The sequence below is a fragment of the Schistocerca gregaria genome, chromosome 7 (assembly GCF_023897955.1).
Source record: "Schistocerca gregaria isolate iqSchGreg1 chromosome 7, iqSchGreg1.2, whole genome shotgun sequence".
Taxonomy (NCBI): domain Eukaryota; kingdom Metazoa; phylum Arthropoda; class Insecta; order Orthoptera; family Acrididae; genus Schistocerca; species Schistocerca gregaria.
In genome coordinates, this window is record NC_064926.1 from 461,206,369 (window position 1) to 461,233,722 (window position 27,354).

Sequence of the window (27,354 nt, forward strand, 5' to 3'; positions counted from 1 at the left end):
ACATGGGATGAAAGTGAAAAAAGTTTGTAATTGATAACTCCTTCTGTTCTATAGGAGAGGTATTATTGTAATGTATAAAAGATGGCGAATAGGTGTTACTAACTCTCTCTCACACACACACACACACACACACATATATATATATATATATATATATATATATATATATATATATATATATATATATGTACAAAAGAGTAAAGTGAATGTAACATGACTCGTTCCACAACATTACGATTTATATACAAGTGTAAATGTCCCGTTTCAATGATGTGATTAAAATACATTGGAGTGGACCAACTCGTGGGAAGACTTTGGATCGTGGGGTCACTGTGTGGCTTTTGATACTGATCTACCGCAGTGCGGATAAACTGTAAACGATGTATTCTATTCTCACATGTCGCCCTTGGTGCGTTCTGTTCCTTTCACTTATGTTTAATCACTTCACTGAAACTACACATTTGCACTACTATTTTCGGAAATATGACGCTGTAAGTAGTGCATGCGTTAACATGTGTTGTTTCATGCAATAGTCAAACTTTGGACCAAATAATACCTCAGTTAATTAGCTTCATGTTCCACGGATCATGTGGACGATAAATCGTAATTTTGTGGAACAAGTCATTTTACATTCACATCGCAAATTGATTTGTACATACGGAAGAACGCACGACAGCACATCAACTTCTATTTTGGGAAATATGGCCTTGTAAGTATGCATGTGTTAACACACACTGGCTCAAGCAAACGTTTAGCTTTTTTATGACCCCCGTGACTCTGCTGGTCATAAATGTCTGTCACGCACTATTGTTTCTCCAGCAACTCGTGCGTCTTTAGCTCCGTTAACTTTCAGACATCGCCTGAACACAAATGCACAGCTTTGCATGTAAATGACATTTATGGCTGGTTGAAAAGACACATCTCCGCATTTTAAAATAATTATTATTCGGTTTTAGCCACTATCTTGGGTGTGCTTTCCTTGTAAGATCTCGGTTTTTCACCCGCTGTTGGCGTTGCCTCATACTACTCAAAAGCTTCCCACAGAAACCTGTGAGATTGTTGGAAAAGGTACGGAGATAGGGTTTTAACGTCCCGCCAATAATGAGGGCCTGCCGCGGTGGTCTAGCGGTTCAGGCGCTCAGTCCGGAACCGCGCGACTGCTACGGTCGCAGGGTCGAATCCTGCCTCGGGCATGGATGTGTGTGATGTCCTTAGGTTAGTTAGGTTTAATTAGTTCTAAGTTCTAGGGGACTGATGACCTCAGGTGTTAAGTCCCATAGTGCTCAGAGCCATTTGAACCAATAATGAGGTCATTAGAGTCGGACCATAAGGTCGGATTCGGGGAGAAAATTGGCCTTATGCGATTTAGGGAAACTACGGAAAATCTAAACCTGATTGACCGGACATGGATCTAAATAGCTGCACTTCCAAATGCGAGTCCAGTCTGCTAAACACTGTGCCATATCTCTCGGTGGCAACTACTGTATTCCGCATCGGCTAGCGTTGTAGCCAACCAGATGTTTTGTCTCTCGGTTCGTCAATAAGCTAGTGCTAAGTTAGTGGTGCTTCTAAATCACCAAGTGTGGGTGAGGATACCCAGAAGAGCAAAAAGTGTTTCCGTCCATAAAAGAATAGCCTGTGCTATTTGTTCCTTTAAAAATTTGACGTGTGTCGGATGTAATTTTAAGTTCTATTCCCGTGCTTGTAGAAAATAATAATTAAAGAGGGCCAGCTTCCTTGCAAGAGCACATTTTTCTTTTTGTTTTGTTTAATCCCCAAACATATGTCACCACACTTGTAGCCTCTTCATTATATTTTTCTTTTATTGTTCCTTTTTTTCATATTATTTGTGCCCTGTGGCTGCCAACGTAAATCAGCCACAAGTCTAATGCTGTATTAATTTAGACTTGGTGATTTCTGTTGGTAGCCACAGGGTACACATATTTATTTCGTGTATGGCATATTACATCACATGCATTAATTACACATAAGCAGTCTACAATATAGACATTAAGAACGCATAAAAAACATGCAGGTCATATAGAAATAAAAAAAAATATTTATACAAATACCTACAACCACAAAATACGAGGGTTGGAACTTTAATAGCGGAAATTATTTATTTACAGCTCGTACAAAATAGATAAGTGTTTCAAAGTTTTACTGGCCTTTAGAATAGTCACCAGCATTGTGTATAACCCGTTGCCAGCGATGTGGAAGTCGTAGGATACTCATAGCAGTGCCATTTGTGTTGACAGTGCGAGCGACGCGGTCTGCTGCCCGACGAATTTGTAGCAGTTCTGAAGCGAATGCCGTCAAGTGTTTCACTCAGTTTCGAAATCGAGTTGAACTTACGAGGGCTTAAGTCAGGGGAGTGCAGTAGCTGGTATTGCACTTCAGCCCCATCAGTCAAACAAATCTGTAACAGCTTGCACTGTACGCGCTTGAGCATTGTCCTGCAAAATAATGGTCAGGTCCTGCAGAAAGTGTCATCACTTATGCCTCTAAGCTGGTCGTAGGTTGTGTTCCAAAAATGAACAGCATAGAGACATAGGTGATGACACTTTCTGCAGAACCTGACCATTATTTTGCAGGACAATGCTCAAGCGCGTACAGTGCAAGCTGTTACAGATTTGTCTGACTGATGGGGCTGAAGTGCAATACCAGCTACTGCACTCCCCTGACTTAAGCCCTCGTAAGTTCAACTCGATTTCGAAACTGAGGGAAACACTTGACGGCATTCGCTTCAGAACTGCTGCAAATTCGTCGGGCAACAGACCGCGCCGCTCGCACTGTCAACACAAATGGCACTGCTAAGAGTATCCTACGAGTTCCACATCGCTGACAACGCGTTATACACAATGCTGATGACTACTTTGAAGGTCAGTAAAACTTTGAAACACGTATCTATTTTGTAGTTGTAAATAAATAGTTGCCACTATTAGAGCTCCAATCCTCGTAAATGGGCATACAACCACAGCCGAATGTCCATGTTGCTGATCTATTCTACGCCTTTTCAATAGCGTGCAAGAATTTGGAGCGGTCGCTAGCGAAGGCTGTCAGTGGGCAATCTTCCACTATACGTTTTCCGGTTTGGCTAGGAGGGCCACAATCGCATTTGGGGGAAACTATTTTTCCCCATGAACACAGTGAGTGTGCACATCTGCCACAGCTTGTGCATATTCTATTTAGATAGCCCAGATTTTGCGAGGCTTGTCGAATCCATACGGTATTGTGGTGAGGCAACGAGTATGATGAAAGGCAGGAGGTGCCCCTTTGGTCCACTCCTCTTACCAGTAATCACTTAGGCTGAATGCACTTTCATCCAAAACTGTTGCGCGCTTTAGAGATTGATGTCTAGAGCGCAGTTTGCTTCCCTCACTGTCGAGGATGTATTGATGAATTTGCGGAAGAGGGTTATTATCGATCTTTTTCAGTTTTGTAATGAGCGATTTCTGTCGTAGCAGTTAGGGAGCAGCTACATTGCTTACTGCGGTTATCCAATAAGTTGGGGACGCCATTATTCGGCCCGTTATAGTGGCGCATAGCTAGATTTAGCTGGATATCAATGCGACTAGTGTGAGTACTGTTGATTCAACACAACAGTCGTGGAAAATGTTTCGGGATTAACTAAACAAAACGAAAATTGTGAACTTGCAAGAAGGTGGACACTTTTTAATTCATTATTCAGATGAAATTCTTTAATGGTTTATTGATTTCACTTCCTAAAAATTAAATAGTTTCCGGAGTGCAACTGGTACTTGTATTTCTGTATCTTCATTGCGACGAATACTGGCAGAACTTCAGCATACTAAGTGTTTCGATATTTTAATTTTATATGCGTTTCGCGCCTATTCAAAAAGTCTGCCTTACACGTTTAGAATGTCTCAGTGATATAGCATATGTACGCACATAATAGTTCCAGCTGATTACAAATTAAAAGATTATACTTTCACATCGCCTGGTGTAAACGAATAGATCGTCTAGCATTACTGGCCGAGAGATCTCGAGTAAATTATTTCGACCGTTTAGTGCAAGTGTTTTTACGTGACACTACTTCGGCGGCTTGCGCGTCAGTGATGAAATGAAATGATGAGTACGACATAGGCACTCAGTCCCCGAGCAGAGGAAAGCGCCGACACGGCGAGGAACCGAACCCACGGACTAGAGACAGCAACGCTAACCACTAGACCACGAGCTGCGCACTGGCAGGTGACTATTGCGGCCTAAACTTAGGGCATAACCTGCGCCTGCGGTAACTGCCAAACGCCTTCAGCCTACAACGGCGCCTTCTTTTGCGTTTCCTGTCGTTTACTAGGCAGTCCACAATATGTGCGCGTTCAAGTGGCTATATCTCCAATCGCAGAGCGAATCAGTTATCACTTGGACAGATCTGTACATTAACACATTTGTCCTGAGATATGTCTAAAATGTTGTTAGCATGTATGTTAAGCCAATGCCTGACCTCATATGGAAACGTCCTATTCGAGTGTTAATTGTGTGTCGCTCAAGAACGTAAATACCTGATCTCAAACGCCAAATAAGTTCCATCAACGTAAATAGGTCAAGTAACTTACTAGCAGATCAAAAATATGTGCCAGACCTGGATTTTAACCTGGAATATTGCCTTTTGTGAACAATCGTCTTACCGACAGAGATGTCCAGGTACGACTTAATCCGTTTCACGCCTGTAATTCTGTCAGTACTTCCCTCCCGCTTTTCACTTTTCTTTCTTTTAGAAGTGTCAGTCCCATAGGGTACGCAGAAACACTTCTGTGGAGTTTAGAGTAGGGGAGAGGTATTGTCAGAAATGAATCTGCGAAGGTGGGTAGTGAGTCGTGCCTGCAGAGCCCAGACGATAAGAGCATTTGCCGCGAAAGGTAAGGTTCTGGCTTCGAGTCTCGGTCCGGTGGACAGAATTAAATTGACCGGAAGTTTCAGAAGAGCGCAAACCTCGCTTCGGGCTTTAACTTAATGTGAAAAATTCGTTCTGGAAACAGATGAAAACATTAGGAAGTATTTCATTAACCGGTCTATACCCAATACGATCCAAAGTATCCGGACACCTGTTAGTGGACTTAATATGGGGTGATTCAAACTTTCACCATTATGAAGGCTTGAACTCTGCTCCTCTTCAATGAGATGTCTAAATGTCTGTGGATGTATGGTAGCTCCTTCTCCGCCACGAGACGAAACAAGAGAAGGTAGCGATGTTCGACGACGGGGTTTGGAGCGAAGTCGACATTGTACCTCGTCCACAAAAGTTCTGGGTTCAGGTCGGGATTCTGAGCAGGCCAGTCCATATCAGGAATATCACTGTCCGCAACCCATTGCCTCACAGCAGCTGCTTTATAAAAGGGTGCATTCTTTTGCTGATATGATCAGTCGTCATCTCCAAACTGTTCCTCTACAATGCTGTAAAATGTGTTCATATCCATCCGCATTTAACGTTTTCTTAAGCGCAATAAGGGGACCACGCCCTAACCTCGAAACACATCCCCATACCGTAACACAATGTTCTCCATATTCACTGTTAATACTACACATAATTGCAGGCAATGTTCTTCAGGCATTCGTCAAACACAAACCCAGCCATCGGAATCCCACAGATTGTAGCGTGATTCATCACACCAAATCTCTTATTTCCAGACATCTCCTGCCCAGAGACTTTGCTTGTTACAACGCCTCCAGCGTCGCATAGCACTGACTGGAGAAATATGCGGCTTATGACGAGCTGTTCTACCCCGTTCTTTTTACCTCACTACGCCCAGACAATGTGTTAGCTGGGTTGCTGGTAGCACTTTGGAACTCGCCAGTGATTCCTTCCGCTCATTTCATACGATTTTTTACAACCATCCTCCGCAATGCTCGACGGTCCCCGTCCATCAGGGAAACATCCATATATATTCTATGTGCCTATATATATTTTATCTGTTTATTTTCATTGTATTACGATGACAGATCCAGTATTATTATCAGACGAGCCCTGTATGAGTAAATACACTGCCATACAAAAAAGGGAGCACCAGGTCGGAGGTCAGTTTAACGAACATACTATCGGCCGGTATATAAATGATTAAAATTGCAATTCTCTATAACAGGTTGTACGGCCACCAGAGCGCATTTAGTATTTCTCACATTTAGCGTTGTTGCCAGGCTTGATAGAATATATAGGGGAGTGAAAAGCGTCAGGTGTTGCGTGATCACTGTGAAGAACACGGAGATGCCGCGTACTCGTGTATTGCAGCGTTATCAGCACCTCACAGAGGCCCCCATTGTGTGTCTCCATTTGGCCGGCTGGTCGAATCGCACCGTATCCAAATCTGTGGAGCATTAGAATGTGACAGTAGCCATACGTTGTATAGAGACGTGAAGACAGGTATATTCTTCGTTAAGGTTCCGGTCGGCCACGACTGACCACCTCAAGGAAGGATCGCTGTACTGTGCACCACGCACATCGTAACGCCTTCACATCTGCGTCTGTTATCCGAGAACACGGAATGGGCTCTCTACAACATTCTGTGTCATCCCGCACCTTTGGTCGGAGATTAGCAGTGGGCAGACTCGGAAATTACCATCACAAGCGTAGACTGCGGTTAACACCACAGCATGAACAGCCGCATCTCGAGTAGTGCCCTGACAGGAAGCATGGACTGCTGATAAATGTCGTCATATTGTGTTCAGCTATAAATAGTGGTCCTGGACTATTCCGGATGACCATCGACGGTGAATATGGCGGTGACCTTGGGAGAGGTCGTATTCTTCTAATATTTTGGAGAGGTACAGCGTGTTAGTACTGGTGTCATGGTGTGGGGAGCCATCAGAGATGACTTCAGGTCACGACTGGTAGTGATCGAGGGAACTCTGACAGCAAAACGGTACTCACGGACATTCTTCGACCTCATGTGTTATATATCATAATGGCGTCAACAGAATAATGCTCGTCCACATATAGCTCGTGTCTCTATGAACTGTGTGCATCATGTTGAGGTACTATCGTGGCCAGCAAGATCCTCAGATATGTTCGCGATATAACGTGTGTGGAATTAGCTCGACGTGAACACTTGTCCTAGTGGCAGTATTCGGGGTATCAAGGACCAGTTACAACAGTTGTGGGCCATCTGCCTTAAGTGAGGATGCAACGGCATTCTGATCCTTCCCGACCGAATCAGCGCTTGCATACAAGCCAGACGTGGCGCAAAGTCATACTGATAAGTGGGCTCATACGACCAAGTTCTTTGTAAACGTGACTCGATTTTGTATCACAGAAATAACGTCAAATGCCCTCTCAACCCGTGAAGTTTTCATTTCGTTTCCTCCTGTCCTTCCGGATGCTTCACGTTCTTTTCTTTTGTGAGACAGCATAAATAAATGAATGAAATGTCCAGCAGTTCTATTTTGAGTGTAACTGGAGAGAGTGGTTTGTTACGAAAGACTGACGTTTTATTTACAGAACCAGATCTCATCGCAGTACGCGTCGAAGGGCCTGGGCGCGCTGCAGGGCCCGCAGTCTCTCATGTTCCCGCCCTACCTGGAGCACCTGCGCGTTTCGCTGGCCGGCGCCGCCTCCGGACTGCAGCCCAAGCCGCCTGTCGCCGCCGCATCGGTCAGTACTTCCACGTCCGCCTCTGCCTGCATCTCTCTCTGAACTCCACGTTAAGCCACTGCCTTCTGGGAGTGCTGGCCACAGATACTCCTCCTTCGTTTCTTGCCTAACTACGACATGACAGCCACACGATGTGTCACGTGCTGGCAAAAGAAAATACTTTCCGATTGCCACAGAAGGCTATTACATCGCATGTTCCAGTTTTTTGATAAGAACAAAATTAACTTTTTTAAAACTAGTGCAAAAATCTTTGTCACATCTGCTGTGTCATTTCAGAACTCGGTAAAAGTGCACTTGTGGTGTCGGCGGCTCTTACGTTGCAAGCTGCTGTTGGTAATGGTTTGCATGATGAATAATAGGAAGTGAACACTGAGAATCGTGAGTCGGATGTGGGAAGCCCATAACGTTGCTCGTTCGTAATTTTCTATACTTCCTAAATGAAGTTAGCTAATATTCTCTGCCATGTATTTAACTGTGTTTGTAGAGTTTCTATGTAGATGTAGAAGTTAACCACATCCCCTGAAATTGTGGTAAATTCCAAAGTAAGACACACAAGTAGGTGGCTGCAACGTCGAACGTAGGCCTTGGGCTAACGTACGTATCAGTCTGTTACGTTAATTCCTTATCGGTGTTCACATTCATTGGTTGTGCCAACTCACAACCAGTTTACCACATTCCAATCTAACCTAGATCTGGGGTTCGCTACAGATCAATCTGTTACTACAATCGTGCTTGATGTTTATATTAAAGACCAATAACAGCTGCTCTCGCACTGTACAAATAGAGAACAAAAATAATCAGTTCCTATCTTCCGGGAATTGAAATCATTAGAGTAACCGATTCTCATTGGCTACCATATACTATCACTCGACTGGCTACGACTGTCAATAAAAAAATTACGACAGCACCGTGCAACGTACGAACCACGGATTAATATAAAGATTTTCTTCCCACTTAGCGCCCTACTCCCATCACTATGTAAAAGTTTGTAATTCATTATCCTATATTACATTTGGAATTAATATTTCAAGGGGAATAAAAAAAAAGATGGAACCGAACCGCTACAAACATTTGCCAAGCTGCACCTAACTAAATGTGCAACTTGGGAAACGTGGTAGAGAAATGTAATCACAAAAACGTTGTATTTATGAAGATATAAATGTACCGCGACGCTTGAAGAAGGGTAAAAGCCCGAAACCTGTCTTGGTAGAAATAAAGCTAAGCTTTAACTTATAAAGAAGGTTGTATGCTATATTTCTTCAAATATTTTGACACATAGTTGGAGAACTCAACCAGCATTTCTTCTTCTTCTTCTTCTTCTTCTTCTTCTTCTTCTTCTTCTTCTGCAGAGATCAGTCCGAAGACTGGATGGCAGCCGATCTCCACTCGTCACTTTTTTTCGATTTCCTCTTCATTTCTGCTTCGGTCTTACATTACTCATCTTTCACAATTTGGTCTGTGTACCATAGTCGTGGTCTTCCATCAAGTCTCTTTTTATTAACATATACATCTCTCATTGTGTTCAGAGTCCCTCATGTCTCATTAGGTGGCCAATAAGTCGACTCTTCTCTTGACAACTGACTTCCAAAAGCTTCTATTCTCAGCCACTTTTTTAAGGGCCTCTTCGTTTGTAACCACTTTAGTTCACTTTATGTTAACTACGCATCTACAACACCACAGTTCTCAAGAATTTAATTTCTTCTTTCTTTCAGTCTCCATTGTCTAGATTTTGCAGCCATAACTTGACACACATCAAACATAGGCTTTCAGAATTCTTTTCCTGATTTCAAGGCTGCCAAATTTTTAATTTAAGTTCTTCTTCTTCCTGTTGAAGGCAATGTGTGCTTGAGATATTCTATTTCCGTCCATCTCTACTGTTCTTAACTCCTAAAGTACATGAATCCGCTTGCTCAAGTAGCTCACCACCTACGTAAATTTGGTCCTTGGCTTTCTCTTATTTATCATGTTCCATTACCACCATTAACAAGGATAAATTAATGGGTGGCGTGAGGCTATTCGATCTCGTCTATGCGCATGGCCTCTTAAAGACAGCTTTCTAAACACTTGGACATACTGATAACGACCGCACAATACTTTTACTCCCGTATGAAGTATTTCGTCAACAATCAGTCACCGTTTGAAAACAACATTAGCATTTACAAATATAACATAAGATGGAGACGTTATTAAATTATCAATCACTCAGTCTTAGTGTTGCACAGAGTGGAGTGAGATATTTGGCCATAAAAATCATTAAGAATTTAATGGGTGATTCCATGTCAGATAAACACAAAAAATAATAATAATAGGCATAATAATAATAATAATAATAATAATAATAATAATAATAATAATAATAATGCTTTTCAACCTATTTCCGATTTTTGCCAAATTTAGCGAATTCATTACACATGTTGAGAGAAAGAAAACTGCCAAATTTCAGAATTGTGGCCAAAGTACGACAAACGTATGGCCGCAAAAAGTTCTGAGAAGTGCGGGAAATTCGACAAACACTGCAGACAAAAACGACTGTAAGGTCTGTCCTAATAGAGGTAGAACTGTAAGACCCGTAATTATGGAAATGGCTGGGAATAAGCTTTCAAATGATATGCAACATGGCCACGTTCAATCAATATACACAACACAATTACGGTCAGTGACCTTGACCGTTGGCCTGAATATTTCAGGACAAGTCACCTTCAATTTTCTAAAAATGAAATATATTTGCTTCATCGGGTTACATGTTACAACACAGTAAATAAAAAAAAAACTAGTTTGTTTTGAATGGCCATGCTCATATCATTTGAAAGCTTCTTCCCAACATTTCCCAAATTTACATTTATATCTCTGTTAAAACGGAAGTTATAGCCTCTGTTGCCTGCAGTGTTCGTCAAATCTTCTGCACATTAGTTCGGGAGGCCATTACTTTGGTTGTACTTCAGCTGCAATGCTATTATTTGGAATTTTTTTCTCTGCTCATGTGTAATGAACACATCAAATCTGACGAAAATCCAAGCTGGCCGGTTTGGCATCTGTTGATTTGACGTGGAATGACTCTAACGGATGATAAAATTAGCACACAAACTGAAATCACGTCTGATGATTGACAATTATTTCTACTGCACGGAATGAGTAATATATATTACCGAGAAAGGGAGCGCAGTGGTTAGCACTCTGGACTCGCATTCTGGAGGACGACGGTTCAATCCCGTCTCCAGCCATCCTGATTTAGGTTTTCCGTGATTTCCCTAAATTGTTTCAGGCAAATGCCGGGATGGTTCCTTTGAAAGGGCACGGCCGATTTCCTTCCCTAACCCGAGTTTGCGCTCCGTCTCTAATGAGCTCGTTGTCGACGAGACGTTAAAAAAACACTAACATAAACGAAAATCGGGGTTTTAACGCTTTATAATATTTATTATATTAAACTTACAGTTGTACATGATATTTCAAATGAAAGAGCAACTCAATCTGCAGTTACTGTGCAACGTGCGTTCCGGCTGAAGTTCGGTTGTGATCCTCCATGTGATAATCACATTCGTAGATGGCATCATCAATTTGAAGATACCGGCTGCCTTTGTAAAGGGAAGAGTACAGGACGACCAAGAGTTACTGAAGAGACTGTTGAGCGAATGTGAGAGTCGTTCACTCGTAGCCCAAGGAAATCAGTCCGGAAGGCTAGTCGTGAATTACAAGTTTCCGTGTCGACTGTTTGGAAAGTTTTAAGAAAACCCCTACAAATACGTCCTTACCGTTTACAGTTATTATAGGCTCTAAAGCCGGCAGACCATGGATTACATGCCGATCATGGATTACATGCCAACTTCGCAAACGAAATGTTTCATGACGTTGAAGATTTTCTGGATCATGTTGTCTTCAGTGATGAATCGACCTTTCACGTTAGTGGATATGTTAACACTCACAATGTGCGCATCTGGGGCTCAGAAAATCCTCACGAGGTGGTGCAAAAGCAACGAGATCTCGTAAAGTGACTGTTTTTTGTGCCGTATCCCGTCGTAAAGCTTAAGGGCCTTTCTTTTTTGGTGAACTTACTGTAACTGGCACTTCTTACCTTGATACGCTAGAGCAATGGCTCCTCCCTCAGTTGGAAGAAGATGAGACAGAAAGTTCATTTTCCAGCAAAATGGTGCGCAACCTCACTGGCAGAGCGAAGTACGCGATTGGTTGAACTTCACTGTACCCAAGTTCTGATTAGGCCACAAGGGGCCCAATGACGGGGCTTGCTTTGCATGGCCTCCACGTTCACCCGACCTAACGCCATGCGATTTGTTCCTTTGGTGCCTCATCAAGGATCGAGTGTACATGCCTCATCTACCAGCAGACCTCCCTGAATTAAGAAACCGGATTGAAGCAGCGGTTGCTACAATCACTGAAGACACACTTATCAACGTTTGGGAAGAACGCGTCTATAGACTTGATGTGTGCCGTGTGACAAATGGTGCTCACATTGAACATTTATAAGGCTCTTGGTAAAAGTGTTTGAGTTGCTCTTTCTTTTGACATATCCTTTATAGCTATAAGTTTAATGTCATGAATATTATAAAGCGTTAAAACCCCGATTTTCATTTATAAACACCCTGTATATATTGTGTGTGTTTCAAGAAAGACAGAGAGAGTGAGAGATTAAACATGGTTAAGTACAACAAGACCTTAAGAAATCATGTAAATGGCCTGCATATGGCCATACTTTCTGCCGAGATGATGTTGGACCCAATGCAATTGTAAAACGGCCTCATTTCCTATCGCAGCGAAGGACTACAATAATTATAATGCACGGAACATGCAGATAACTAGCAGTGATGCATATAGCATGACTAAACCGCGCTTCGTTTTGCGTCACAGATGATGGGTGCCCACCACGTGCCGAGCTGGATGCACACGCCAGCGCCTGAGAAGTCTCCACCCCCACCGCCTCAGCCCCACCTGGCACCGCCGCCGGCCCCACCGTCGCCGCCCCCGCCGCCGGCCCCCGCAGACCCGGACGCGCCTCTCAACCTTAGCAAGCCCAAGGGCGGCGGCGGTGGAGGCGGAGGCGGCGGCGGCCTCTCGATGGGTGCCGGGGCGGGCGCCTCGGACCAACAGCCAGTGGCCGCCACCACCCCCAAGCTGCTGCCGCCGTCGCTGATCGTGCCACGCGCCTTCTTGCCGTACGCAGGCCTCCCGCCCCCGCTCGGGCCACTGCCCCCAGCCTCCGGTGAGTAACGATGCCACTCCTATCTCATACAAGCGAGCGCGTCAAAACTAATTTTCCTGTCTCGAATAACATTAACCAGAACTACACCAGAATTAGACTGCTCCATCGCCACAGACCTACCACTTCTGTCTTGACTCCTACCAGCCCTATCCCTTGGTTCACCACTGACTTCTCCATCATAAGCTCACTAAACAAAAAATTAGTCACCCCTAGAGAATACAGTACAACCGTCATTTAATACTGTGTAATTCTGCCCCTAGAGTTGATAACCAGTTGGATTCTGTTGGGAACTGAATTCCCATAGTTGAGCAGGTACCTCGCATACAGGTTAAGCCACACGCTGAGGATTTGATCACACAATTCCAGCAAGTTACGGGAATACTGATGTTGGCGTTTTACTTGCTGTTCCAACATGTTCCATAGATTTTCTATGGGGTTCAAGTCAGGTGATTTTGCATGCCAATCGAAGTTCAGAACACCAGTCAAGTATTCTTCCAGCTCCATGAACTTTATGTATAAAATGCATGTCATGAATTCCAGTATACAATATAGAAGTTGACAGAATTCGTAACTCACTGCAGAGATTAGTGCAGCATTGCATTCAGATGCGACGACGACACGTAGAACATCTCCTTTAAAAGGTACGAGTGCACAGTAAACTGTGAGATATACAGTGCTAAAGAAGAATTGTATTTGTTGTTACAAGGCCATGGGTGAAATTTGAGCCAATCAGATGGAGGCTTTACATTTCAAAAACATTTGTACTAGCTCGGACAATATTTAACGCTGAAATCAATGGCGGATGGCAACTACACAATCGCAATTAGGAAATGTTTCGTTTGCGTAGTCACATTTACTAGAACTTTTTGTTTTTACTATCGTATATTTCCACCTGTCGGTTTTCGCTGTTAATTATGATACATGCTATAAATAGATGATCTATTGGATGACGTCAGAAGCTACTTCAGGCTGTAGGAGAACGATGTTATTGGCTACAGGAAATTACAAAGCCAGACGACTGAAGCAAGGTGCAGAAACATCTGCATAGGATCAATTATTGGTGCAAGGATTGATAATTCACCTTGAATGTAGGCAAACGCAACGCACTGAGCATAAATAGCCGAAGAGTTTCATTACTGTTCAATTAACTATTGGCGATAAATCACTGGAATAACTAACTTTATTTATTTATCAGATTCTGTGAGAACATGCGAACCTAAGCTACTGGGTCATATAGCGGGTCAGCACATAGTTTACAAACTGCTGACGAGAAAATTTATAAACAATAAAATTTAAAGAACTACTAAAACACGAGAAAATGTGATGGTGTATACGAATAAACAACACAGTACTGCGAGAAATTCTCAAGTGCCGGTACTGCAATGAACTGCTTTACGGAAGACAATTAGTGTGCCACAAGGTGACCTTTCGTCTCAGATTTGAAGATCTGGAATGAATCACTCAATTTCTTTTTCAGTTCTACTGTGTCTACTGAAAATAAGGCTGCTGTATAGTGCACACCCTTCTGTATAATGCTCAAAGAAGTGTTACCTGCTACACACACTATAGTGACTTTTGGACTGTAGACGCGAATGAAAGGTGCAACCCTTCACGACTTTATAATTTTATTTTCTGTAGTGTTCATCATTCAGAACGTAGTTGACTAATTTGAGTCCCACTGCTAGTTTCTCATATTCCAATGAGCACTTTGGAAATATCATGCAAACAGCTGATGAATATGGCGAGATCATGTGAATATACACTGTGGTGACGAGTCATGGGATACAGATGACGGTAGTATCGCATACACAAGGTATAAAAGGGTAGTTCATTGGCGGAGCTGTCATTTGTACTCAGGTGAGTCATGTGAAGAGGTTTCCGACGTGATTATGGCCGCACGACGGGAATTAACACACTTTGAACGCGGAATAGTAGTTGCAGTTAGACGCAGGGGACATTCCATTTCGGAAATCATTAGGGAATTCAATATTCCTAGATCCACAGTGTCAAAAGCGTGCCGAAAATACCACTTTTCAGGCATTACCTCTCGCGAAATAACCGCAGAAATCAATGTGTGACGTATGACGAACGTGTCCGTTAGGGCAATGCGGTGAAATCTGGCATCAATGGGAAGATGACCGAAGCGAGTGCTTTCACTGACAGCACGACATCACCTCTCCATATCAGTTAAACTCCTAGACGACTGGAAAACTGTAGTCGGATCAGATGAGTCCAGATTTCAATACGTAAGAGCGGAAGAACGGATGGTAGGGTTCGAGTGTGGCGGAGACCCCACAAAGCCACAGATGCAGGTAGCCAATAAGGCACTGTGTAAGCTGGTGGTGGCTCCATAATGGTGTCCAACTGAACCGATCACTGACTGGAAATGATTATGTTCGGCTACTTGGAGACTATCTGCACCCATTCAACGATGGAAACTTTATGGATGACAATGCGCCAAGTCACTGGGCCAGAACTGTTTGCGATTGGTTTGAATAACATTTCGGACAATTCGAGCGAATGATATGGCCACCCAGATCGTCTAACATGCATCAAACATTTATGGGACATAATCGAGAGGTCGGTTTGTACACAAAATCCTGCACCGGCTACACTTTCACAGTTAAGGACGGCTATAGAAGCAGCACGATTAAATACTTCTTCCAACGACTTGTTGTGTCCACGCCATATCGAATTGCTTCACTGCACTGGACGAAAGGAGATCCGACACGATATTACGAGGTATCCCATGGCTTTTTTCACCCCATTGTACAAAATGTGAATTGGTCGATTTATGCTTGTCAAAGTGTGGTTACTGGCAAATGGGTCAAGAAAGCAGTATTTTGAAAAGGGGTAGCTACTGAAATGGTCATCTGAAGCTGTGATCAAAGTGCTTGGGAGTAGAAGAATGACACTATTATAAGAAAATCACATTGAAATTGCAGAACAATACTGTTCTGAAACACAGACACTAATTTCAGACGTGAATGAAAGCTAACTAATACCTTCGAGTACGCTGTCCCATCATCATATGCTCCTGGGGGCAGTCGAGTGAGAAAGGGCACAGATGGGCAGGCATGGGCAAACTGCTGACGTGCGGACAATCTTGCAGTCGGACAGCAGGGGTACATACTACTCCACTGGCCAAGCGCCTGCAGACAGGGATGGCCAAGCAGCTCACGAGTATGCAGAACGCGTGCAATCTGCCCATCTGGCATGTGACCTACACTACCGGCGTCTGCATACGAGCACACTGAGGGACGGGCAGGGGCACTAGATAGACTACAATATAGGCTCTCTAAATGATGCCCTTGCCCCATGGAGTACTGTTGGACCAACCTATCTTATATCATAGGACGTCACTCATATTAAAAATGTCTGCCATAAACCAAGTTTAAATTCACTACCCTTGTATACAGCAAAAACTTTACATTTGGAAAAAGAATATAATGTAACTACGTAGTCAGTTAACTCTGGCCAGCTGAAAAAGCACAGAATCCATAAAAAACTAAATACCTTTTTCTCTTACATGTAGTGTTACATTTTATAACAATAATTGAATTAAACATAATGTGTCTGGATCATCAGCAAAATTATCATCCACACAGAAATAGCTTGTTATGAAAGGCATCCTATGAACTTTTGTTTCAAGATCTACAGGAAACTAAATGCTTTTGTCGTTCAACAGGTAAGCTGGGTCTTCCTTCAAGTCAAAGCAAGGATGGGATGATCTCACCTGAAAAGCACTCACCCTTCCCACTGCATATGTATGGTCTGGCCACAGGATCTCACCTCACCTCTACAAAGTCAGAGTCTTCTCTCAGTGGCAGCAAGGAAGATGCTGATTTTGTAGCTACGCAACTAAGTAAGTCTTCTTCATTGCTAAAATATTCAATTTCAATAGTGACTCCTATTACAACACTGTAGAGAAACTTCAGTACTCTGTTATCTTTCAAATAGACACAGTACAAAACACATTCAGGAGTCAGAAACAGTCTGGAAAGCTTTTAAAGGTGTTGCAGGGTATGTTGTACTGAGAAATAACAGAAAAAAATTGACAGTTTGTGTGTTTCTGAGCTAATTAGCAGTGAAATTAGCCTATCAGGCCATTGCACACGTAAATTCGTGTGGCCCGCCAGAGACAGTGTCGCCAAATATGTTCTATAATTGGTTTTCTAAAACCAAACAAGGGGGTGATGCAAAAATTGGACATGGGGTGGTAGCAAGGACCAAACTCAAGAAAATGGCTAAGAAGTCTTGTGCTCTGTCTAAACTATGACAACAACTGACACTAATTGTATCTGATAGGCTACTTGAATCTGCATGCCCATGACCTGATTGGATAAATTCAAACCAAATTAACTAAAAAAACATGCATTGTATCAAATTTTTTTCTAAATAATTATTTCTCAGCACAATCTACCCTGCAGCAACCTTACAAGATTTTCAGCCTGTTTCTGACCTCTCTGTATACACATATCAAAATATTTGATCAAAACCATGAAGAATACTTGTAATGTTTAGTAGGGGAAGCAGTAACTAGCAAAGCCATTAATATAGGTTTATGTTGTAACCAAGCAAGTTATTTTATTCAGCTTTGGAGGTTAACAACATAAAATGTAAAAACTGCAGTAGCCTGGGGAGGGGGGAGGGAGGAATAAAAGAAATAAAGAACACTAATGAAAATCTGCTGAAATAAACTTGTGTTCTTAAGCATAAAAAAGGAATAGACAGAAAAAATTTAGCTGATAATTGCAAAGAGAGTGATCATAAAATTACTGATTTAAGCAATTTTGAGTGCTAGAATTTGGGGTCAGGTCAGTGTGTACACTAAATACAGAGTACAGATTTCAAGATTATGAAAAGAAAAGATGGAGCATGTGCTGTGTACAAGCATAGAACAAAAAATTTCAATAACACTAACAGACATCAACATAGTGGAAGGAAAAAAACAGAGGATGATATCAGCAGTGTGGATTAGGCAGTGTCATTCACTCTTGTTTAAAAGTTTGTGAAATATGGAGGTCTAAATATAGCTCTAAAGTATGGTATCTGAAACAGATTTTGAATTTAGATTGGTGCTCACTTTATGGGACATGACTTATAGCACGCTTAACCACATTTATCAGACACCGCAAATACCTCATGGAACAAATTCTCAAATGTAATTCTGCAAAGTATTATAGGATTCTAAGAAAAAAATAAGTGGGCAAAAAGAATAATAATTTTGACAATAATTTTCTACTAAAATAAACTAAATTATTAAGTAATAGGTTTCTATGTTTCCACAACAAATGTGCACCTAGATTCCACAATCTGTCAGAACTGTAAGCTCACTCTACTTAATAGAACTATGAAACAGTACTAATGCAAGACAGAAAAAGGAAATGACGTGTACAGTTCAGAAATTGTGCTGAAGGATATCTTCAATCAAATGACCATTATTTTCAGACAACTGTCACAAAAATAATTCCACTGGTTGGAAAGGTTATTAACAAATTGTAGCCCTGGATGGTACTGATACAAAAAGAATGTTGTTTTCCCATAATCAGTAAACATTACTCATATTCATGCATTCCTCTCTCTTCCACTTTCTTCTTTTTAAGACATGACTTCTCAATTAATTATTTATAATTGTATGCACTTTCTGGTGTTTGGTAATAGTAATTTGTAATCTAAATTCAGATTCAAAACTGCTTTTCCTTGCTGACTGAATAACATTGCTCCTTAATAAACTGATTGTTACAATGTCTAATAATGCAATGTCAATGCTGTCTTACTTGCAATGAATTTGCTTAACCTAATTTGTTGTTTGTTATTCTTTGCTTTCAGTGTGGGGAGCAGAGGGTGGCTACAGATTAGATGACAGTGGAGAGAAAGGTATGTACAAACAAATGAACTGACTGCTTCTCTTTTTCAGCAGACAATATTTTAAATGCTAATATTATTGATACATATGACTTATTTTTAACACTTGTTTACAGCAAAGATTGTAAGGCAGCAAAAGCGGGACAATGAAGCAAAGCCACACATAAAGCGTCCAATGAATGCATTCATGGTCTGGGCTAAAGATGAACGAAGAAAAATACTGAAAGCCTGTCCCGACATGCATAATTCAAATATTTCCAAAATATTAGGTAAGTTGAATGAATTTCAAGTAAATGAAAACTAAAACAAAAACTTCTATTTCATTCTTTGAAGGTCCTTCACATTAGCATAGCCTGTTTTTCTATTTCCTTCTTGCTATTTCTCTGCTTCATTCTGTAATTTCCTCTCCCCTCCTGATTCAATTATTGATTGTGAATAAGAAAAACATTAGTAGATATGAATATATAATAAGATTTTACAAATTGTGGTCTTTCAGGAGCACGATGGAAGGCCATGTCCAATGCCGAGAAACAACCTTACTATGAAGAACAATCTCGTTTATCAAAACTGCACATGGAGAAACATCCTGACTACCGATACAGACCACGACCTAAGCGTACCTGCATTGTTGATGGAAAGAAAATGAGGATTTCTGAGTACAAATCATTGATGCGACAAAGGAGACAGGAAATGAGGCAGCTGTGGTGTCGTGAAGGTGGTGCTGGTCCTGAAGTTAATGTTGGTGCATTCTTAGGACCTAATGAGCCTGGTACAGCACCACCCAGTACATCAAGTGGCCAATCAAGCACTCCACCACGTTCTATTCCCAATGGTGCTGCAGGTCCCAGCACTGATACCACAAGTAGCCAGCACCACCCATTTTATTATCCTCCAGACAGTCTGTCTCCACCTGATGTACTTGGATTTTCTCCAGATGCAAACTCTGCTGCAACTTATGACACCAGTCCAAGGCATCATGAAGAGGACTGAAGGCTGGCGGGCTTCTATAGCCCACCTCACAGAGTGCATATAAACTATTCCTCAAACTACCTACGGTATCGAAATGATCTCGGTGGTTTTGAATGGGACACAGTGTTGTGGCACTAATTCGTAAATTTTGTGAATTTGCTGTGCCCATCAGAAACGTTGGTGTATTTTGATATGATACACTGCATTAATTCTGCAATAAGAATTCAGTGCACAGACAGTGTTAAGTGAAATATATGAACATATGCATAAATACACGTATATAAATGTTTTAGTGAACTCTGTCAGACAGTTAACAGAAAATCTGAACCTACTTGTATGTACCAAGTGATAATGTTGTGATCTGTGGTGTTCTGTGAGACAGTGACTGGAAACGAAGAATCACACAGAATTTGTTTTGTTTTTGTTTGGATTTTGATTATTCGCTTCTGAGGTTGTGATAATTCATTGTGCCATGTTATGCCATGGTTGGGTTTGATAATCAAGCAGGTAATAATATATTACATAATAAATAAAGTGGTAGTTCCTTTTCCAATGACATAACTGAAATTTATTTTATAAGAACACATCATCTCTGTTAGAAAGCAAATTAGTGACAAATCAGTTAATCAAATTTGCTGATATTTCACATGTTATGTCATGTTCTGCTTAATAAATATATATTTAACTCATGCTTCATGTAGCATTGTATCTGTTAAATTCTCACTGAGCAAAAACTTATAGACTCATTTTCCAAGGTATTTACCTCTAATATCAAATGTTTATTCAGTCTCTATCATAATTCCACAAAGCAATTCAACACTCAATCAAAATTCTGACTCAATTCAATTTGCTTGTTTTGTTTTTCTAGATAGAAAGGAGGTAAATAACTAAAAATTAAAGACACCTTTGTCAATCAAGTCAAGTAAATAAACTACTTCCCAGATATAAAGCATGAAGAGAAGAAAAATACATTGCTGTAAACATTTTAATTACAGAACATGATCCCATCTTCTTGAGACATTGTACAGAACTGCAGGAAATTGTATAACACAGACCATCTACACAAAATTTCTCCAAACTGCAAATACAAACTTTTCATGTTCCAATTGATGCTACATGTTACTAGTCTAAAAATAAATATTAAAGGAATTTTTAAGGGAATGGTAGAGCTTTTACTTCCATTCATTATATTCAGGGACCACATCATCATAATTTTGTGATTTCTGGAATGCAGAGCACCAAGAACTGACACATCTGTGTGGTTAACCCAACAGCAGGGTTCAGTATGTGTTCACATGCTCTGCAATCAGACATGGAAAAGATTTACTAAGGTGATTCAGTCTGGCTTGTAAGGTTCTGTCTTGCTAATTCTCTGTGACCAAAACAAGCGGTACAGACAACCCTTTTTTCATCTTAAACCTCTTAACCCACAAGCCACACCATGCCATAGTAACTTTTCAGCTCCACAAACCCTACATTCATCAGATTTATAGTACTGGCCGTGGCTGTCATAAAATACTTTGAACTTGTGCCTCTCTCTATAACTGTAAACATTATTTTATTTGTGCACAGAGGAACATTTTCATGACTTAAAGATTATCTTTGTCAATATTTGTTCACCAATATGTCTATTGTCTGACTTGTTAATTTCATCAAACAAAAATGAACATTTTGAAGAACATACCTCATTTGCAGTCACTTTTTCTGCCAAGATTTGGTGGCATATTTGTAGTATCTATTGACAATCCCACTCTTTAGTCCAACAACAGGCAAAAACACTGGCTTTCAAGCTGAAAAAATAAAAAATGAATACTTTTCCACAAGGCATATTTAGAAATTATTAATTCTTGTTTACAAACACTTTCCAAATGTATTTATTGCAGCAAACATGTCATATCATCAAACATAACAGATCTTGTTTTATGAGAGAAGGTGATAATTTTTTGCTGTGTACACAGTATTTGTCAAATTTTTACATTTTGCTCATTATTCTTATGAATCCTGCTTCCATGTGAAAAAAGTGCATGCTTGAAACCTAGCCACAGACCCTGCAATATTTATTTATCTTTGAAAGGGTTGAAATGGCCAGTAATGTTAATTATTGTAATTTATTGTTGTTATTGAACATTTGCAGACTGAGTAAAGTAACAAGTCATGGAGGAATGTAGAGAGATGATGCATTTTTAGAATTCGAAGTATAGGAAATTTAACTTGATTGTTGGTAGGAATGGTGCTATTGTACTTGATAAAAATAATATTATTTCAAGTGTGTTATTTATTTGGGTGCATGTTTAATGGAAATTCCAAATCTTTATCACTGTAGAATAAATATTGTAAATGGAAGTTTATTGTAAAAATGGATGGTGAATTTTTTATTATATGTATATTGTAAGGTAAGCTATGAGCTAACACTGTCATTTATGTTTCAGATTTAAAACATAGCAATTTTGATAAAATAATTTGGGGTATAAAGTATTGTTACATGTACAGTTATTATGCAAGAATATAAAATGTGATAACTTATAGTAGGTGCCATAGAAACCAGTTTCATTTTTCTGTAAAAGTAATGAGATGTATTCTTCTGTTTGATACTGTTATTAATGTAATGCTGTACAGACTGATTTAATCTGTTGTGTTGTTTTAAAGTAAATTATTTTGGCAGTTTTAAGTATGAAACTATGTCAAGTACACTTATCTTCCTCTAGAAATTGTAAATGTAAAATCAGTACAACAAAGCTTCAGCACGGATGGGAAAATTCACTGCATATATTTATGCTTTCCATTAGCGTAGGAAATCTATTCACAAATAAGTAATTCTTCTGCTTAAATGCAGAAATTGATAAAAAGTGACTGTATGGTTCGGTACATTTAACTGTTCATACTTTGTCATGTATCACTTTAAAATATTTCTGGTGACAAATTTAGATCAGAGAAGTATTACTACCAAAATATGCTTAATGTAAATTGCCAGTTATTTGCTGGCTTATTGTGGCTCACAGTTTGTGCCAAATATATGTGTAAAAGTTTGAAAAATATTGTACAAATTCCAAAGAAAAATGAGTGTGTGCTTCAGTGAACAAAATAAATAGAGGGGATATAAAATTAGTATATAATATCAAAAGTGATTGAACGTAATGTTACAAATATATATATATATTATCACTATATATGGTGTTTTATGGAATAAAATATGCCAGTTTCATGTACAGTAATAACTTCCTTTGTGTACTACTTGACTTATTTTATCAACATGAAGTTTCCACACCAACAACTTGGCTTACCCAGAAGCTTGCCTATCTAATACCTACATAACAATGCTACAAACTGGTTACTACATTTGGTATTGCTTCTGTGACCATACAGTTTGATACAAGAAAACTGGTCTACTAGTTGTTTACATGTCTTCATGTACAGTTCTTAGTATAAATAAATGGACATTTTTTGGACAGTATGAGTACTGTGTTTCACTGAAAACATTATTTCTAGGAACACTCCACAGTCAAGTTCACTTCTGATTGCCTTTCCCAGCACTTTTCTCCTTGCAGAACTCTTTTTTTTATTAAAAAGAATTGAGACTGAGGATATATGTTTCTGGTGTTTAATTATCAGACTCTAGTATCTAATAAATAATTTTTTCGTGTTTTGTAATGATATTCTAATACAGTAACATAAAATGAAGAAACCAGATATGGAAGGAATAAAGGAATCTGCAATATTGCAGAAAATAATTTTGTAATCATATTCTAATACAGTAACATAAAATGAGGAAACCAGATATGGAAGGAATAAAGGAATCTGCAATATCACAGAAAATAATTTTCAAGATCTGTAAAGTTGTAGCATTCTTTCAGAAAATGTGACTTCATCCACCACGAGTACTGTTTACGTTTCAGTTTGGAGACAGACTATACCTTCCCAGCATTAACTGTCCAGTTCCTCTGTGTAAGTGGACAAACAACTTCACTGAGCTCACATTGTCTAGAGAAGCTAATTTCATTTCATTAGTGAGTTCTTATTTGCAATCCATAAGTGAGCTTTTATGCAAAACACATTCGGATAATCAAAGGCTGAGAAGTGCTTAAGTTGTAAGCGTGATGTTTTCAGTGACCTATGCAGTGTTGATAGCATATTGTAAGGCCACATAACTGTGTTATATTCACTTGGCTGTAAATCAGTGAATGACCACAAACTTACTGCACTTGTCTCATCATTGTGATACTGGTATACTGCATAATTCTTAAATTCAGGAATTTCTGGCACTTGTAGAGTGGGCTCCACTGAGTGGAGCCACTTATAATACATCCACAATATATCTCACAAGGTGGGTATCAGTATATCAGATGGAATAGGATTGATCATGTTTAAATCTAAAACAGTAATCAGCTGTAAGGTCTTGCTTGACTTGTGTTGAAATATTTGAAGTTACGTAACATCTACATGACCTACTTCTGTCACAGAGAGAGCCAATTTAAGTAGAGGCTTAAACTGTTCTTCAGATGTTGTGAGAGCTGAGACTAGGTTGATGCATTTGATACCCTCAAGCTGCAAAAAGTGTTCTAGCCATCGATAGTGCAGCCAATGAAATCAAAGTTGTCAAATACATATTAACAGCATGATACACTTGGGAAGGCTCTCCAGTACAGTAGTCAGTTGGCAGCTCCCACTTTGCTTAATGCCTCATTTAATAACTGAAAATAAATAAGCACTTAATAAACTGAAAATAACTCCACTAAATAAACACGAGCTCAGTGAAGTTATTTTGTCTACTCACATCAGACAAATGGACAGGAAATGCTGGGGAAGGTATGGTCTGTCTGCAAACTGAAAAATGACCAGCACTCATCTTTGGGGAAGTTGTCTTACCTGAAAGAATGCTACAGGTACCATTCAGTATGACTAAGAATCAATTTCCCTATTGTGGAAGATTGCACAGAGATTTACTTAGATTCTGTTTATATGCATTTGTTGTCTTAGTATTATTAGTAATTTATATTTGTATTCCGTGTAGTGTAAACACATCTTGCAGAAAATAAATACCCCAGGTGTGTCTGCACACAGCGTCATCAGTGATTCATAAGGTGAGCTGCAAAAGGGTTGGTATAAATATGTGAAACAGCCTGTAGTTGCTTTTTGTGACTTCTGCAGCAGAGAGAATGGGACATTGCCTGCTTGCTCTTCATTTTGCAGATATACAAAGGAGGCAAGTGCATGATCACAATCCAGCAAGCTTCCTTCATTCCCACTTATAATCTCCACCTTTGCTTTCCTCTCTCTCAACACAATTTATTCCTAAGCATGGTCCCACTGCACTCAGATACTGTACAAATATTTCGTGTATGTTATTACCCCTAACAATATACATTAATTTTATGTCATTAGACACTATTTTCAATAATCTGTGATTTCTCCATCCCCTGTGATGTGGAAACTATTTGTCCTACAGAAAAAAAATGAATAGGACCCTTTTTGTAGGAAATTTAATGTAGTTCAATTCTCCACTAGGAACTTTTGTCACTTAGAAGTTACCTTTAAAGACCACTCCTCCCATACTCACACCCCACCTGTCAAGATTTGTAGTTAGTTGTTCATACCACTATTGTACAAAACTTTTCAACTGCATCTATTTTTCCCCTAATGTTTATTGACTGACTGGACTACTAAACAACTCTGCAAAAACAATGAGAAAGTTTCAGTGATGGTGGTGTGTGATGAAAGAAAGGTAAAACTTTGTTGTAGGTAATGTCGGTAGAAGCACTGTCTAAGAAATAAAGTGATGGTTCACTAAATAAATCAATTTATCATCATGTGACTGTCATAAGAGACTTAGAGCATTTAAGTAATAATAATATTTGATTGTCAGCCCTACCTGAAAATACACATCTATTGTGATTTACTGCAAAAAGAATACAAATGGATTCTGTGACTTCCAATGACTGGAATTTTTTCTTTATTTCCTGATATGGTCATTAAATCACCTGTATACCTTTTCCAACCTTACCTTTTAATCAAAAACTAATCTTTACAATCAATTAAATACTGTGTACTGTATGATATTTATTCACATTTCTCTCTTTGATGAGCCTCTTTCAGTCCTTTTCCCTGTTGCTTCCATTTGAATGTTGTATGTTTCTTTAATATAATTACATTTCAGTACATTCTATCTGATACCAGAGAAACTGTAACTGCCTTTCAGCAACATAAGCTTCTCCTATTCCCATTAACTGAAGTCAGCATGCTAAACTTTATTGATACTGGTTTGCACTCTCCCTTACTGTACACCTTTCATGAGACAGATAACACCAAATGCAATTCCACATCACACTTATGCACAAAGACACATACTGAAGCTCGATGATTACTGATTACTATAGTCTTTAAACGTATAATATCAAAAAGCTTTAGCACTGCCATGTCAGTCAATCCCACAACTGAAGCTACAAGTCACAGTATAACCAAAGAGTTAATGACATACCCACTATTCAGTTATAAAAGGTACAGAGAAAAAGTTCTCTGCCAGGTAGTGAAAATGAGAACTTAAAAAAGTATTCTAACAAGAAACTGCTTACAGTACACTTTAAGGAAGCCAATATTTTAAACAAGATCCAATTAGTTACAAAGTGATCTTGTTGCTTCTGTGCTCATATGAAAACCTGTAAATTTCATGTGCTTGTAAGGGTATCACAATTTGAAGTACACACATCAGTGATAAAAAATGTACATGGAGCTATAATTTACATGTTGCACCAAGATTTAGGAACTCAAAAAAGAGATTATGGTGGCCATCGTTCTTACGTGTGTCATAGACCAACATACCTACGATAAACAGAGAACTGAACAATCTAATACACTGAATATTTTCAAATATGTAGCTGTAATTGAATCATCTTAAAAGTGTGTTTCTTGATTTAAGAAGAAAAGCATGCAAAAATTAAAAAAGGAAAATATAATGTTCAGAACAGAGTCTAAATTTATGAACAGAATTCTCTATTTTTCAATACTTTTGCAACAACATTGCAATATTTCTTCAGTAGCCCCATTGAGTAAATGAATGGCCAGTATTTAAGTTCCAGTCAGCGTTTCATATCTAAATTAACTCTCCAATCCCCGATACACAGATTCATTAGATTTACTCCAGCAAATACTGTTTATACCATCAACAGGCTTTCATTTCAAAAATATCACACGAAGGACATTATAAAAGTGGCAGTTCTTCACATTACTGGCTTGATAGGACCACTACTGAGCTAGTTTTGGAATCAGTCATTGACTTACGAGCTTCTTAGTATCGCTTTTGTCAGGTATTCTGTACAGAAAGAGAAACATGTGATCTCATAAATTGAGCAGTCATATCTTCTTAGCAGAAGATGACATTGACTAGGTGCACCAGAGGAAAATAGATGAACCTAGAACGGGGAAATATAAAAGGAAGCTATACAAAGTTTGTGTTCATAATCAACATAAACTACAGTGACTTTGAATGACTGTTCAAAACAACTGTAATGTTTGCTGATGATACAAGCATACTAATCACGGATCCAAATTCAACCGCACTATACACAGCCTACTTAATAGAAACACAGTTAGGACTGGTTCACAGTAGATCATTAAGTCTCAATCCCACAGAGATTCACATTAAGTAATATGAAAAAACAAAAATGTACTCTGATATTGGTAACAGATATTAATGGTCATATACTAA

General features: G+C 39.6%; 1 protein-coding gene across 3 annotated transcripts in view; it reads left to right on the forward strand.

The window, feature by feature from the left end:
- The window catches only part of LOC126281465 (transcription factor SOX-5-like), an 821,264-nt gene extending 798,158 nt beyond the window's left edge, over positions 1-23,106 (forward strand). For all 3 annotated transcript variants that reach the window (XM_049980457.1, XM_049980458.1, XM_049980459.1), the window contains 6 exons: positions 7,454-7,606; positions 12,467-12,818; positions 16,507-16,683; positions 18,651-18,698; positions 18,803-18,955; positions 19,183-23,106. In XM_049980457.1, coding sequence (XP_049836414.1) covers positions 7,454-7,606; positions 12,467-12,818; positions 16,507-16,683; positions 18,651-18,698; positions 18,803-18,955; positions 19,183-19,676 — 1,377 coding nt within the window. In that variant the 3' untranslated portion in view covers positions 19,677-23,106. The remainder of the gene's footprint in view (positions 1-7,453; positions 7,607-12,466; positions 12,819-16,506; positions 16,684-18,650; positions 18,699-18,802; positions 18,956-19,182) is intronic.
- The last annotated feature ends 4,248 nt before the right edge of the window (positions 23,107-27,354 follow it).